The sequence below is a fragment of the Chenopodium quinoa genome, unplaced genomic scaffold (assembly GCF_001683475.1).
Source record: "Chenopodium quinoa cultivar QQ74 unplaced genomic scaffold, ASM168347v1, whole genome shotgun sequence".
NCBI classification, from domain to species: domain Eukaryota; kingdom Viridiplantae; phylum Streptophyta; class Magnoliopsida; order Caryophyllales; family Amaranthaceae; genus Chenopodium; species Chenopodium quinoa.
Window position 1 is genome coordinate 1643423 of NW_018742815.1, and position 11747 is coordinate 1655169.

The 11747-nt window shown below is 31.7% G+C and overlaps 1 protein-coding gene across 1 annotated transcript; it reads left to right on the forward strand.

Moving 5' to 3' along the window:
• The first annotated feature begins 10822 nt into the window (after window positions 1–10822).
• On the forward strand, window positions 10823–11485 carry LOC110725395 (DNA repair protein XRCC3 homolog). The gene has a single exon (XM_021904879.1). It carries the CDS (start codon window positions 10823–10825, stop codon window positions 11483–11485), a length of 663 nt encoding a protein of 220 aa, XP_021760571.1.
• Window positions 11486–11747: the final 262 nt, after the last annotated feature.

Genomic DNA, 11747 nt, shown 5'->3' on the forward strand with positions numbered 1-11747 from the left:
TAAGTGTTATTGATTAAAAAAATTTAATATTTAACTTAACAATTATGTACATTACCTAATAGGATTTTTTTAATTTCAGCAGGGGCCTTCTGTTGTGCATTTGCAGAACTTGCTGCATGGGATTTTTCTGCAGCAGAGGACTTTTCAGTAGTTGTAGCTGGGGCCATTTCAGCAGCAGTGGCTTTTCCAGCAGTATCAACAGTTGTAGCAGGGGCCTTTTTAGCAGCAATGACCTTGCTAACAGGAGCAGTTTTCCAGTTTTTTGTCAGTTTTTTTAGTATTCCTTGAGTTGACACTTTTAATTTTTTCCTGGCATCAGATAATTTATGATCAATAATTTGTAAATGTGGAATAGAAACATTTAATAAGTTATATATGTTCATACTTTTGCATTATGTATGAATGTGTTTCTTCAACTGCTGCTGGAGGCTCATCCTCTTTTGGAGGCTCTTCCTCTGCTGGAGGCTCATCCTCTGCTATAGCCTTCACTTGTTGTGTAGGCTGATCCTTTTCTGTAGCCTCTTTTGGAGGCTTATCTTCAGTTGATTGATTTCTGAAAATTAAAAATTGAAAATGATTAAAAATGTTTATCAACTAATATGAAAATGAACATTAGTTGATTTCTGAAAATACCCTGCTGCATCCTTTTTTGGTTGTAGTTGTTCAACCTCTCTTGTGTCTTTCTTAGGTGATTGATTTCTGAAAATCAATTAATTTCAAATAATTAAAAATGTTTATTAAGTAATATGAAAATGAACATTATGGGAATCAAATACCTTGTATTCACTAATTCTGATCCAGCCTTTTCTTGTTGTAGGTGATCAGTTTTTGCTTCCTCTTCAGTTGTTTTTTTTTTTTCTGAGAATGCAAATCATTAGATTATGTATGACAACTAAGAAATAAATGAACATTAAACACATTGAGGTAGAATATACCCTTGATTTGTTGATGCATCATCTATTTTTGAAGTTTCCTTCTCTTGTTCACTGAAATTTTTCGAATGTTAATACATAAAAGTATGATTATGTAACTGTATAAAAATTAATTATTGAATTTTTATTAAGTATTTATACCTTATTGATTGATTTTTCTCTGGCCTTGATCTTGACATTATAAATTTCACTTTCAACTTTTTTGGTTCACTAAAATTTTACAAATTATTTCAATTATGAGATTAAGTATTGAAGTAAATGATTGTACATTAAATATTACATATATGAATATTTGTAAGTATATCAACTTACTTGGGATGTAGGTTGTCTCCTAATAAATAGGGTTCCCACTTTTTTATAACTTCATTTCTATCCAATTTGTTGTCTATTTCAGAACATTCTTTTCTCTCATGAATTATAGGATAAGGATTGAACATTCCATTGTCAAATTGCATCAAGTGTATCACTTTAAATGGTACATCACTACAATGTAAATTAATATTGTAAATCATAAAAATTGACATGATGTTTCTATGTTAGACAAATGTACAGAATAGTTCATATAAATGATCAATATAGTTGTAGCAATGAACATTTGTATACACATATATGGATATATATAACATAATATGAATTTTGACAATATAGTGTTTTGTAAATGTTCATTTTACTACACAGATGAATAAAGTATATGTTTTCTATTTGTACAAAATGGAATTTAGAAATGAACAATTAATATGTCAGTAAATGTATACACATAAATTTAGAAATGAACAATTTAGAAACAAACATAAATTGCATGTTGTACACATAATATACAAATTTGAACATATGTATACATATATATGCACACATATATGCACACAATCCAATTTGAACATATACTGTTTTGTATTTGTTCATTATATTTCACAATACTATACTTTATATTTTTTTTGGTTGATCATTTAATCAAAATTATGCACACATTCCAATATTAACAGTAACTTGTTTAAATTTTTATTATCGTCTCAGAAATAGAGGAAAATTAAGTTTATTTTGAAATTAAACAGTAACTTGTTTAAATATGAGCAAATTTAAATAAATTTATGCTTATAATTCCAAAATAAATAGTAATACTTACTTTGATTGTTCTGGAACTCCAGTATTTTCAATTTTTTTCCTGAAGCATCATCAAAAAGAAAAAATACCAAAAAATTAGGGTTTTGTTTCGCAATTTTCAATTAATTTTACACTAAACATGTAAAACATACTTACTCATTAGATTTTTGGTTTGTTGTTGTTGAAATTTGTCGAGATTGTGCAATTTCGTCTCTTATGTCGGACATTTTAGACAATTTTACTTGCTAATTGCATGTACGAAAATGGAGTAGAGAGAGAAAATGGAGGTTGAGTGAGAAATTAGAGAAAGAGGATGAGAAAGAAAAATGTGATTATTTGAAAAGTTTTTTTTTTTTTAATTGTATATATATATGGGTGGGGTAGTGGGAAGTTACTGGCAGTTTTAGAGGGAAGTTACTGGAAGTTAGTGGTACGGCGTCGTTTAGGGGGGGTGTAGGGATAAATGGCTAACCTAGAGTCTAGCCATAAATAATACAATCTTGTTGGCCTTTGGTATTATTTTGGGCATCTACTCTTCATGTTTTTGATAATACATAAATCTGGTAATGGACCTGAAGCCTTTTAATTAATTTGGGCCCATGAAGATGTTGATATTATATAAATGGCCGACTTGACCTGAAGCCTTACAAAAGGTGGTACAACAATATTGTACTGAAGTCCATGATTCTTTTACTAGCCTTTAAGTGACTAATATTAAAGTTTTTTTTTTCTCAAAAAAATACATTGCTTACACAAACGATCTAGCTAACTCTTAAACTCAATAGGCTTAAAGATTACTACATTGGGATGATTGCTAGACCTTGCCTTGTTTGCGGTTTAGTGCCCACTGGCTTCATGGACTACATGCCAAGATATATGGTTCTCTCCTCCACCGTCTTCTGCCATCTAGAACTTCATAGAATTTGTAAAAGTGATTATCACCACACCTTTAATCAACCCTAGAATGGATTTGCCGTAAATCCGGAATGCATTCAGATCTTGGCTAATCACCCTAGCCATTTCAACTGAGACTCGTGTCTGAGTTAGAAATATAGCATCTGGCATATTCAGCTCTATTAGTTGGCATAAGTTTTGAAGAAAAGTTTGGCGAGCCATGTGCCTGCAATTCCATAAAACATATCTTGCCCCTTCTTCAGACTTTAACTCATTCTTGATGTTGAATGCCATTTGTATGTGTCTGCCATCCATATTATTTTTTGTTAAAGGTGTAGATCGATGTTTGACCACCGACAACTGACACCCTCTGCTAGTAATGAACAACTTCAACATGTTACTGTAACTGTTGAATGATATGGTGTGCTCTCCCTTAACCAAGGCTGCAGGTTTCTGTACACGTTGGGAGTACAGAAGGAGGGTCTATGATGGATATGATGGACTTTGGTATAGTGTGTTCAATACCAATGCCATTCATTCCCCCTTCGTTCCTTAATATGCTCCTCACAACGATCTTTAGAGGAGATGGTAAGAGTGCCAAATCCGATAAATCGGGTATGTAACAAGGGAAGATCTTGTTTGATTTCGTGATAACCACGACATCTGTTGTAGGAATGTTTTCCCTCTGCGATCCAACATGCTACATTTTGGCCGTCAATGATCCTTACATCAATGGTCCCAGCAGGACCAACCCTTTTAGACTGCAACACTCTGACAAGACCTCGGCCCATATGGCTAACACCAAACACTTGATTAGGTGCTTTTTGCTGTAGTAGCAGATTACTAGTCGCTACAATAGGTGCTGCCATGACTCGTATTTTTTTGTTAGCGAATTGGTTAGTATGGGTGTTGATCAAATTTGCTTTGCGTTTGATAGGCTTGATGGACGATGGATTTATTTGTATGGTATTTTCCATATCGAGGGTTGACGAGTATAAATTGAGGTTAAGCCTGTGTTTGGGATGGAGCATTGTGCTGGTTGCATGTAGCCTTTTATAACAACATATGATCTTGTGTACATGGGCGGGAATACTGAAGTTGTTTGGCGCCAACTCCACTGACTCATTATTAAAGAATTTAGTATTGCGGCAAAATTAAAGAATTTAGTATTGCGCCAAATCTACGTAAGTGTATACTAAAAAGCCCTTGGTATAATAGTTGCTGTAATTATTTTCATTAAATCAATTTTGTTTTTTAAATTCAAGTTACGAATGCTAATTAGAAATGAAATTGGATTAAAAAAATCTAATGTCAAGTATATAATGAAAATAATTCATGAAATTGGATATAAAAATTCTAATAGTTGTGCTTTCAAATTGACAAGTATGTACTGAAAATAATTAGACACGAAATAGGATTAAAAAAATTCTAATTGTTGCTCTTTCTAATAGACAAGTATCTAATGAAAATAATTAGACATGAAATAGGATTAAAAAATTCTAATTGTTGCTCTTTCTAATAGTCAAGTATCTAATGATGATAATTAGACATGTAATCGGATTACAAAATTCTAATTGTAGACAAGTATCTAATGATGATAATTAGACATGTAATTGTTGCTCTTTCTAATAGACAAGTATCTAATGAAAATAATTAGACATGAAATAGGATTAAAAAATTCTAAGTGTTGCTCTTTCTAATAGACAAGTATCTAATGAAAATAATTAGACATGTAATCGGATTAAAAAATTCTAATCGTTGCTCTTTCTAATAGACAAGTATCTAATGAAAATAATTAGACATGTAATCGGATTTAAAAATTCTAATTGTTGCTCTTTCTAATAGTCAAGTATCTAATGAAAATAATTAGACATGTAATCGGATTAAAAAATTCTAATAGTTGTGCATAGAATTAACAAAGGTCAAATTTGTAAACAATAACATTGACAAGTATATAAAGAAGGTAATTAGACTTGAAATTGGATTACAGTAATAGTTGATCTTCTAATTTGACAAGGTCAAATTATTAATCCTAACATTAAGATAAAAACAAAACTAGATTTTAATTGTACCGCGAAGTTACATTATGGTAATTTTTTGTAGTTTTGTTGGTAATATTCTCATTTTATGGGGGATTTAGAGAGAGTCAAGTTCAAATTCATTTTAAAAAGTAATGTCGTTATGTTTACGGTATTTGTAACTTAAATTCTTAATCAAGGTCAGATTTAGAGAGAGTCAAGGTTAAATAATTTGTAACGTATGATTAATTTAGAAAATCTGACAATTTATGGGAGATTAAATTGTTAATCTAATTGTTTTAATTTTTTTTTTTTGTTTTTTAGCGGTTTAACAAAAAAATAATTGTAATTTGTAACTAAAAATAATTACTTAATGCCACCATAATGTTTTCACTATATTACACAAAAGAGGGTTCAATTACATCCTCGTGTGGCAAAAATTAGAAAAAACCAAGAACTACATTGATCACATCTCATACATTGATACCTCCATTGAGATGTTTCTAAAGACAACTAACACCCATACAAATATTAAACAACATAAACAACAAGCTTGCGAGTACAAAAGATGCACCTTATGTGCAAATAGTAGACAAGAACATCACGAATTACCCTAGACAACAACTACACCATGAAATCAAAACAAATAACATAATAAACATGAAGATCATCCAAAATGTTTCATGGTTTTCCAGATGAGTGGTAACCTAAGAAGTTAATTCACCCCATATCTCTTGGGGTATCTCCACAGCTAAAGGGTATGCAAACACCTCCTGTTCATTCTTAATTTTGGCTTTTCCAACGGTGTGAACATTTGTCAGCATTAGATTCTCGTGCATGAGAATAAGTTTGGTTGGTTTGACGTCAGTCAATGCAGCCCACATCTCATACAACCTCCAAAGCTTTGTATTCAGTTTGGCAGAAATCTTGCGCTTCCTCGGTTCAGTCTTCACATCCTTTATCCAAAAGAGCTTCCGACGGGTGTCCATATTGTCCTCGGGGCTCTGTCGAATTTTTAATTTAAGAGAATTTATAATTAAAAAGGTTATAAAAAGGTTAATATAGCATCATGAACAAAAGTAAAGTCAATATTATATATAACAAATTTTGAAAAAAAAATTAACTTTAATAACGTAATACACGTGAAAATATATATTAAATAATTGTTTACCTTCCCATGAACGATCAAGACATCCCCACCAACAATCCCTACCTCGGATGCAGTTGCTTGAGGTGGGATGACAACACCATTCTTCTTAATGGTCTGATCCGTATCCACCTTGTAGTCAACTTTGTTGGCGTAGTCCTTGTAGACAACCCTGAAACTTTGGGACTCCCTTATAGCATACTTGACCCCGGGCTCGTGGCTGCTCTGGCTCTTGACTGTAATAATGTATACAGCCTCACCAGTAGGAGGAGGTACATATGCTCCATGGATGTCCAGATCAACCACGACCTTATGGACATCATCATCAGCATTGATGTCCATGTCATCCTCGGTCCCTTCAAGGACGAAAATGGAGTCGAACATGGAATTATCTGGAACAGTTAGGTCTATCACGGCATCACTTTGCTCACTGTCTTGCTCTACGGACCTTCCATCTTGTGCTTGTTCCTGTTTGACATTGTTGTGCACTTGATGACCTGCAATAGGATTATCAGAATGAACTGGTTGTGCTCCATAAATGTTACAAGTTGCAGAAGTGGTAGCAAAAGCCCGTTCGAGGCTTGGGAAAGTTACAGGGAAACCCATCTGCTTAGATAGGCGTTGAGTAAGTGTAGAGACTGGAATATCTTTACGAAAAAGAGCATTTCTTTTGAGGATTTTGGCATACAGACTTTTGGTTTTGTGATGCTTTTTTTTCATGGGTTTTTTTTTTGTTTGTCGAGGCTTTTTAGTCGTTTCTTAGGCGGTGAAGTGGCATCACTTTTGTCTCCACCACCACCACCGTCTTGGTCAGGGACCATAGACATTTGGGACGACGAAGCCATTGTAGTTTTTGGGTTGGAGGTGTTCGCAATAAAACAGGAATAATGAAGTTGTTGTGCTCTAAAGTTATATTTATATGGTTTTTAACAAAACATGGAGAAACCCTAATATGAAGAACAAGGGTCGAAGATTTGCCATAAAAGGTGCATATGTGTCATCATATCATTCGCTGTGGTGTCATGAACTTTATTATAACAGTTTAACCTCTCATTGCATATAATGTTGACACTAAGAGTTCAAGGTAGCCAAAGTAAGTGCTCCAAATTTAAACACCATACAACTACGTACTAAGGTCAAAATTTTAATAAACAATCCTGCTAATAATCCAAGTTAAAAAAATACTAATCATGTATTTACGTAGAAAAATTATCTACTTTTAAATAGTTTTTAAGAAGATAATATTATATTAACAATATGTACTTATAAGTTGTTAAAAAAAGATAATCAAAGTAAAAAAATACTAAGCAAAAGTACAAAAAATAAAAAGAAACTATGAACAGGAATTATCGGCTTCTAAATTGTTTTAAAAAGGCTAATATTATATAAACACTACCAATATTATATTGATAATACGTGATTAATGGTATAAAGTCAATTTGTACTTTTTATTTGTTAAAAAAATTTAATCTAAGTAAAAAATCACAAATCAAAGTAAAAAAAATAACAGAAATTATTGGCTTATAAATAGGCTATGGAACATAAATTATTGGCTTCTAAAAAGCTAATCCATATTATATTGACTATACGTGATTAATTTAAGGCTAATTGTTATGAGTTAAGGTGTAAAGTCAATTTGTAGTTGTTAATTGTTAAAAAAAATATAATCAACGTAGATAATAGTTATTTAAAAAAGATAATTATGATTAACATCAAAAATTAGATAATAGTTATTTAAATTGGGAATTTATCTAAATTGTGATTTATGTAACTTTGTGATTTATCTAAATCGTAAAAAAAATATAATCTAAACTGTGATTTATCTAAATTGTAAATAATATAATCTAACATGTGAAAAATATAATCTAAACTGTGATTTATCTAAATTGTCCGCATGCTCGTCTCCTTAAATACTGTGAGTAAATAAACCAATGGTAATAAACCAAAAACTTCGCTGAATTGACATTGTCAGAGCACTCACAACCATGAGCAAAATATTTACTCATGGGCATATTTTGTGAGCAAAAAATATGCTCATCACCCACAATAGTGAGCAAATCCAAAAATGCAAGAAAAAGCCCATGGGCATAAATGAAAATGCCCAAAGTATGGGCATTTTAATTGATGAACAGTGCTGGAAGTGGGGCCCACATGTTGCAAATAAGCTTAAAAAAATTTGGCTGCCAGACCATCAAAACGACGCGTTTTGGGCTAGCAGCCTTAATGGTGCTGGCCAAAACGCGCCGTTTTGACGTAAAAAATAAATAAATAAATAAAACCGGCTACTGTTCACGTCAGTAAGCCAGCCAATAGGCGCGCGACACGTGGCGTACTGCAGGAGCTTGGCCAATGAAAAAATTAGTCGTTTTACAACGGTAATATTGTTTGTAATGCATTTTCTGAAAAATATTTTTGGTAAAAAAAAAAAAAAAATTACCAACGGTCATAAAATTAAATTCTCTAAAAATAGACATGCATTTTGATATATTTTGATATATTTTGGAAATCACTTAAAATCCTCCACTTTTTTATTTTCTTAAGCATTTTAAATTTGTTGAAGAGCATTTTTGTTGCAATACACCCATATTGAGGTAATTTTTTTTTTATTTTTCTTATTATTTAAATTCAGTTATGTAATAAAATTAGTATATATGTGATTTTTTGAAAAAAAAAAATATTGTATGCCATGTTGTTTAATTGCATTATGTAATTGAAGAAAGTTGTTGATATGTTCTCCATACATTACTAAATTTGTAGTAAAAAAAGTGTTGCATTTATTGGTTACTTTTTTTTTTTCTAATATTAAGTTATGTATTAAAATTAGTATATGTGTGTTTTTTTGAAAAAAAAAATATTATATGCCATGTTTACTTAATTGAAAAACCCAATTGAAGAAAGTTGTTGATATTTTCTCCATACATTACTAAATTTGTAGTAAAAAAAGTGTTGCATTTATTTGATATATTTGCTTTTTTTTCTAATATATAAATTTAGTTATGTATTAAAATTATTATATGTGTGTTTTTTTTGAAAAAAAAAATATTGAAAACCATGTTGTTTAATTGCATTATGTAATTGAAGAAAGTTGTTGATATTTTCTCCATACATTACTAAATTTGTAGTTGAAGATGAGCGCCACAACTACACTCGAGCCGAAGTTCTGAGAGCCTTCTACGAAGAAGAGCAACAAGAATCAACACCAGCATCAACATCCACAACGCCACCGTTTGAATTCAACGTAGGCCGACCTACCAACTTTGACTTCAATGCATTTCTACAGCGAAAAGCTACCCTCCGTGACAGAGAAATTCATCTATCTCTGAAACGTGATTTAGTCGAACATATTTGGCAACGATACGGGCCACGTAATTAGGGAGAAATTAGACGACTTAAATAAAGCCAAGTACTATGGCATAGCTACTTTTCCTTACGCAGTCGAGTTATTTTTTAGTTGTTGTTAAGTTTAATTACGCATGACGTTGCAAATGTAATTGGTTTCTAGTATTGTACTGCTTTTATAATAAATAAAAACATTTAACAAATTTTGAGCTTTTTTTTACAATTTTTTTATATACCGTACTTAATTTTACGACAAATTTTAACGATAAAAAGACAAAAATAAAAAAATAAATAAAAATGTTAAATTTGGAGTAACATTGTTAAAATATAAATGAAATAAATAAATAAAGAAGTGTTGTGTAGGAGAGAGAAAGTAATGGTGGGGTATTGAAAAAGTAAGAGAGAGAGAGTGGTGGGTGGGCATTTTTTTTGCTCACCATTGGGAGAGAAAATGTGAAAAAAATTTGGCCATGAGCAAAAATAATTTGTTGAGAGAGAAAGTGGGTAGAGAGAGAGTGGGTGAGCATTTTTTTTGCTCACCGTTGAGAGTGGTCTCAAAGTAAATATATTTGTCTATAAAGTTACATGTGAAGTCGTGTATATTGTTTTTTGATGGAGAAAATTTTATTACTTGCTGCAATGAGCCTCAAAATGACGGTAATCTATACCTACTACACCCAATCAATCAGCTAACTTGTTATTATGATTATGAGTTGTCACATAGTTGGACTTTTTGAGCTATAAAAAGTAAGTTTGAATTTTCCAAAGTCTGAAGATAAATCTTTTACCAAAGGATATTCATGAACCCATTTATGAATAAAAACTCAATAAAATGGATTTACATGAACCCATTTAGCAAAGGTTTGCATTACAGAAAAACATTTAGAAAATTATGAATATAGGGACTTATTTGAAATTGTAGTTTTTGAAAAAAAAAAAAAAATGGATTATTGTAGTAGAATAAGCTACCTTGATTGAAAATGTTTAATTTATTAGGTTACGGTAGTAGAATAAGCTATCTTGATTGAAAATGTTTAAAAGTAGTACAACAATGTCTATTTAGTATGAAATTCTTTTAAAAAAAATGAATTTGGCAAAGACAAATACAATACATGAATAGGACACAAATAGGTTCGAATTCTTGTTTGCAACAGGGATGTAATATATGAGTTGGTCACTACTATATATAAGTGTGTGAAGGGGGTTATTTTAAGACAAATATCCAATAAAAAGCTTATAAAGAGGATTGTGATTCCAGAAAATGCACACCAGTACGTAGTAGTGGGTGCTCTTCGATAGACAATATTTTAAATGGAGGGTTTCGTTCAGGTCATATCACTGAGATATGTGGTGATCAGGGAACCGGGAAGACACAGTTGTGCTTGCAAATGATGTTAGCTGCTCAGTTGGCTCCGTCACTTTGGGGTTTAGGATGTTCGTCGGTGTACATACAGTCAATCGGTCTATTTCCATCCGCTCGAATGAATGGAATTATCCCGCATGTTTTTGGTTCACCACCAACACAAGGTCAGCACCCTTTAGAGACAGTATTAGTAAAAAAGGTAGATTCTCCTCACAATCTAGTAGAAACCGTGCAATGGCTTGAAACATTCTTACAAAGCCCTATAGGTACTCTAGGCCATTACCGAGTTGTTGTCATTGACTCAATCTCAAGTATATGTCATTTTCATTTTACTAACACAAGAGAGTCTATGATGGAAAGGACCGCAATTGTGAAGGTGGTATCAAATGGACTTAGGTTGTTGGCAAAGAAATATGATCTTGTTGTTGTAGCTGTCAATGATGTTATAGAAGTATCCCAGTATGAGTACAACAGTGGTAGCAATATGATAATGTCAAACGGGAGGAAGGTGCGACCTGCTGCACTTGGAAAATTTTGGTCTAATAATATTTCTACAAGGATATTTTTGTCAAAGACGTACAATAACAGTACTGGAGGGTGGGATAGAACAATATCGTTGTTATCATCCCCCGTATTAGAAAATGATGGGTGCAGTTTTATAATTAGTAATGCAGGTGTTGTTGATGTATGAAAAATAACCTTGATATTGTTAATATTGATGTATAAATCGTATGTAATTAATATTGATTAAATTCTTCACTTCATTATTATTTCAACAATTATTTTCGAAGTTTTTATGTATTTATTTTTTGAACGGATCAATTATTGTTGATTAAAAATTTCGTAAATAATTTTAGATTACAATTTTATTTATTTATATTTTTTTACTGGAGATTACAAGGTATTAATTTACTTTACTCTAATAATTCTATAACGGGGGAATTAAAATTGAG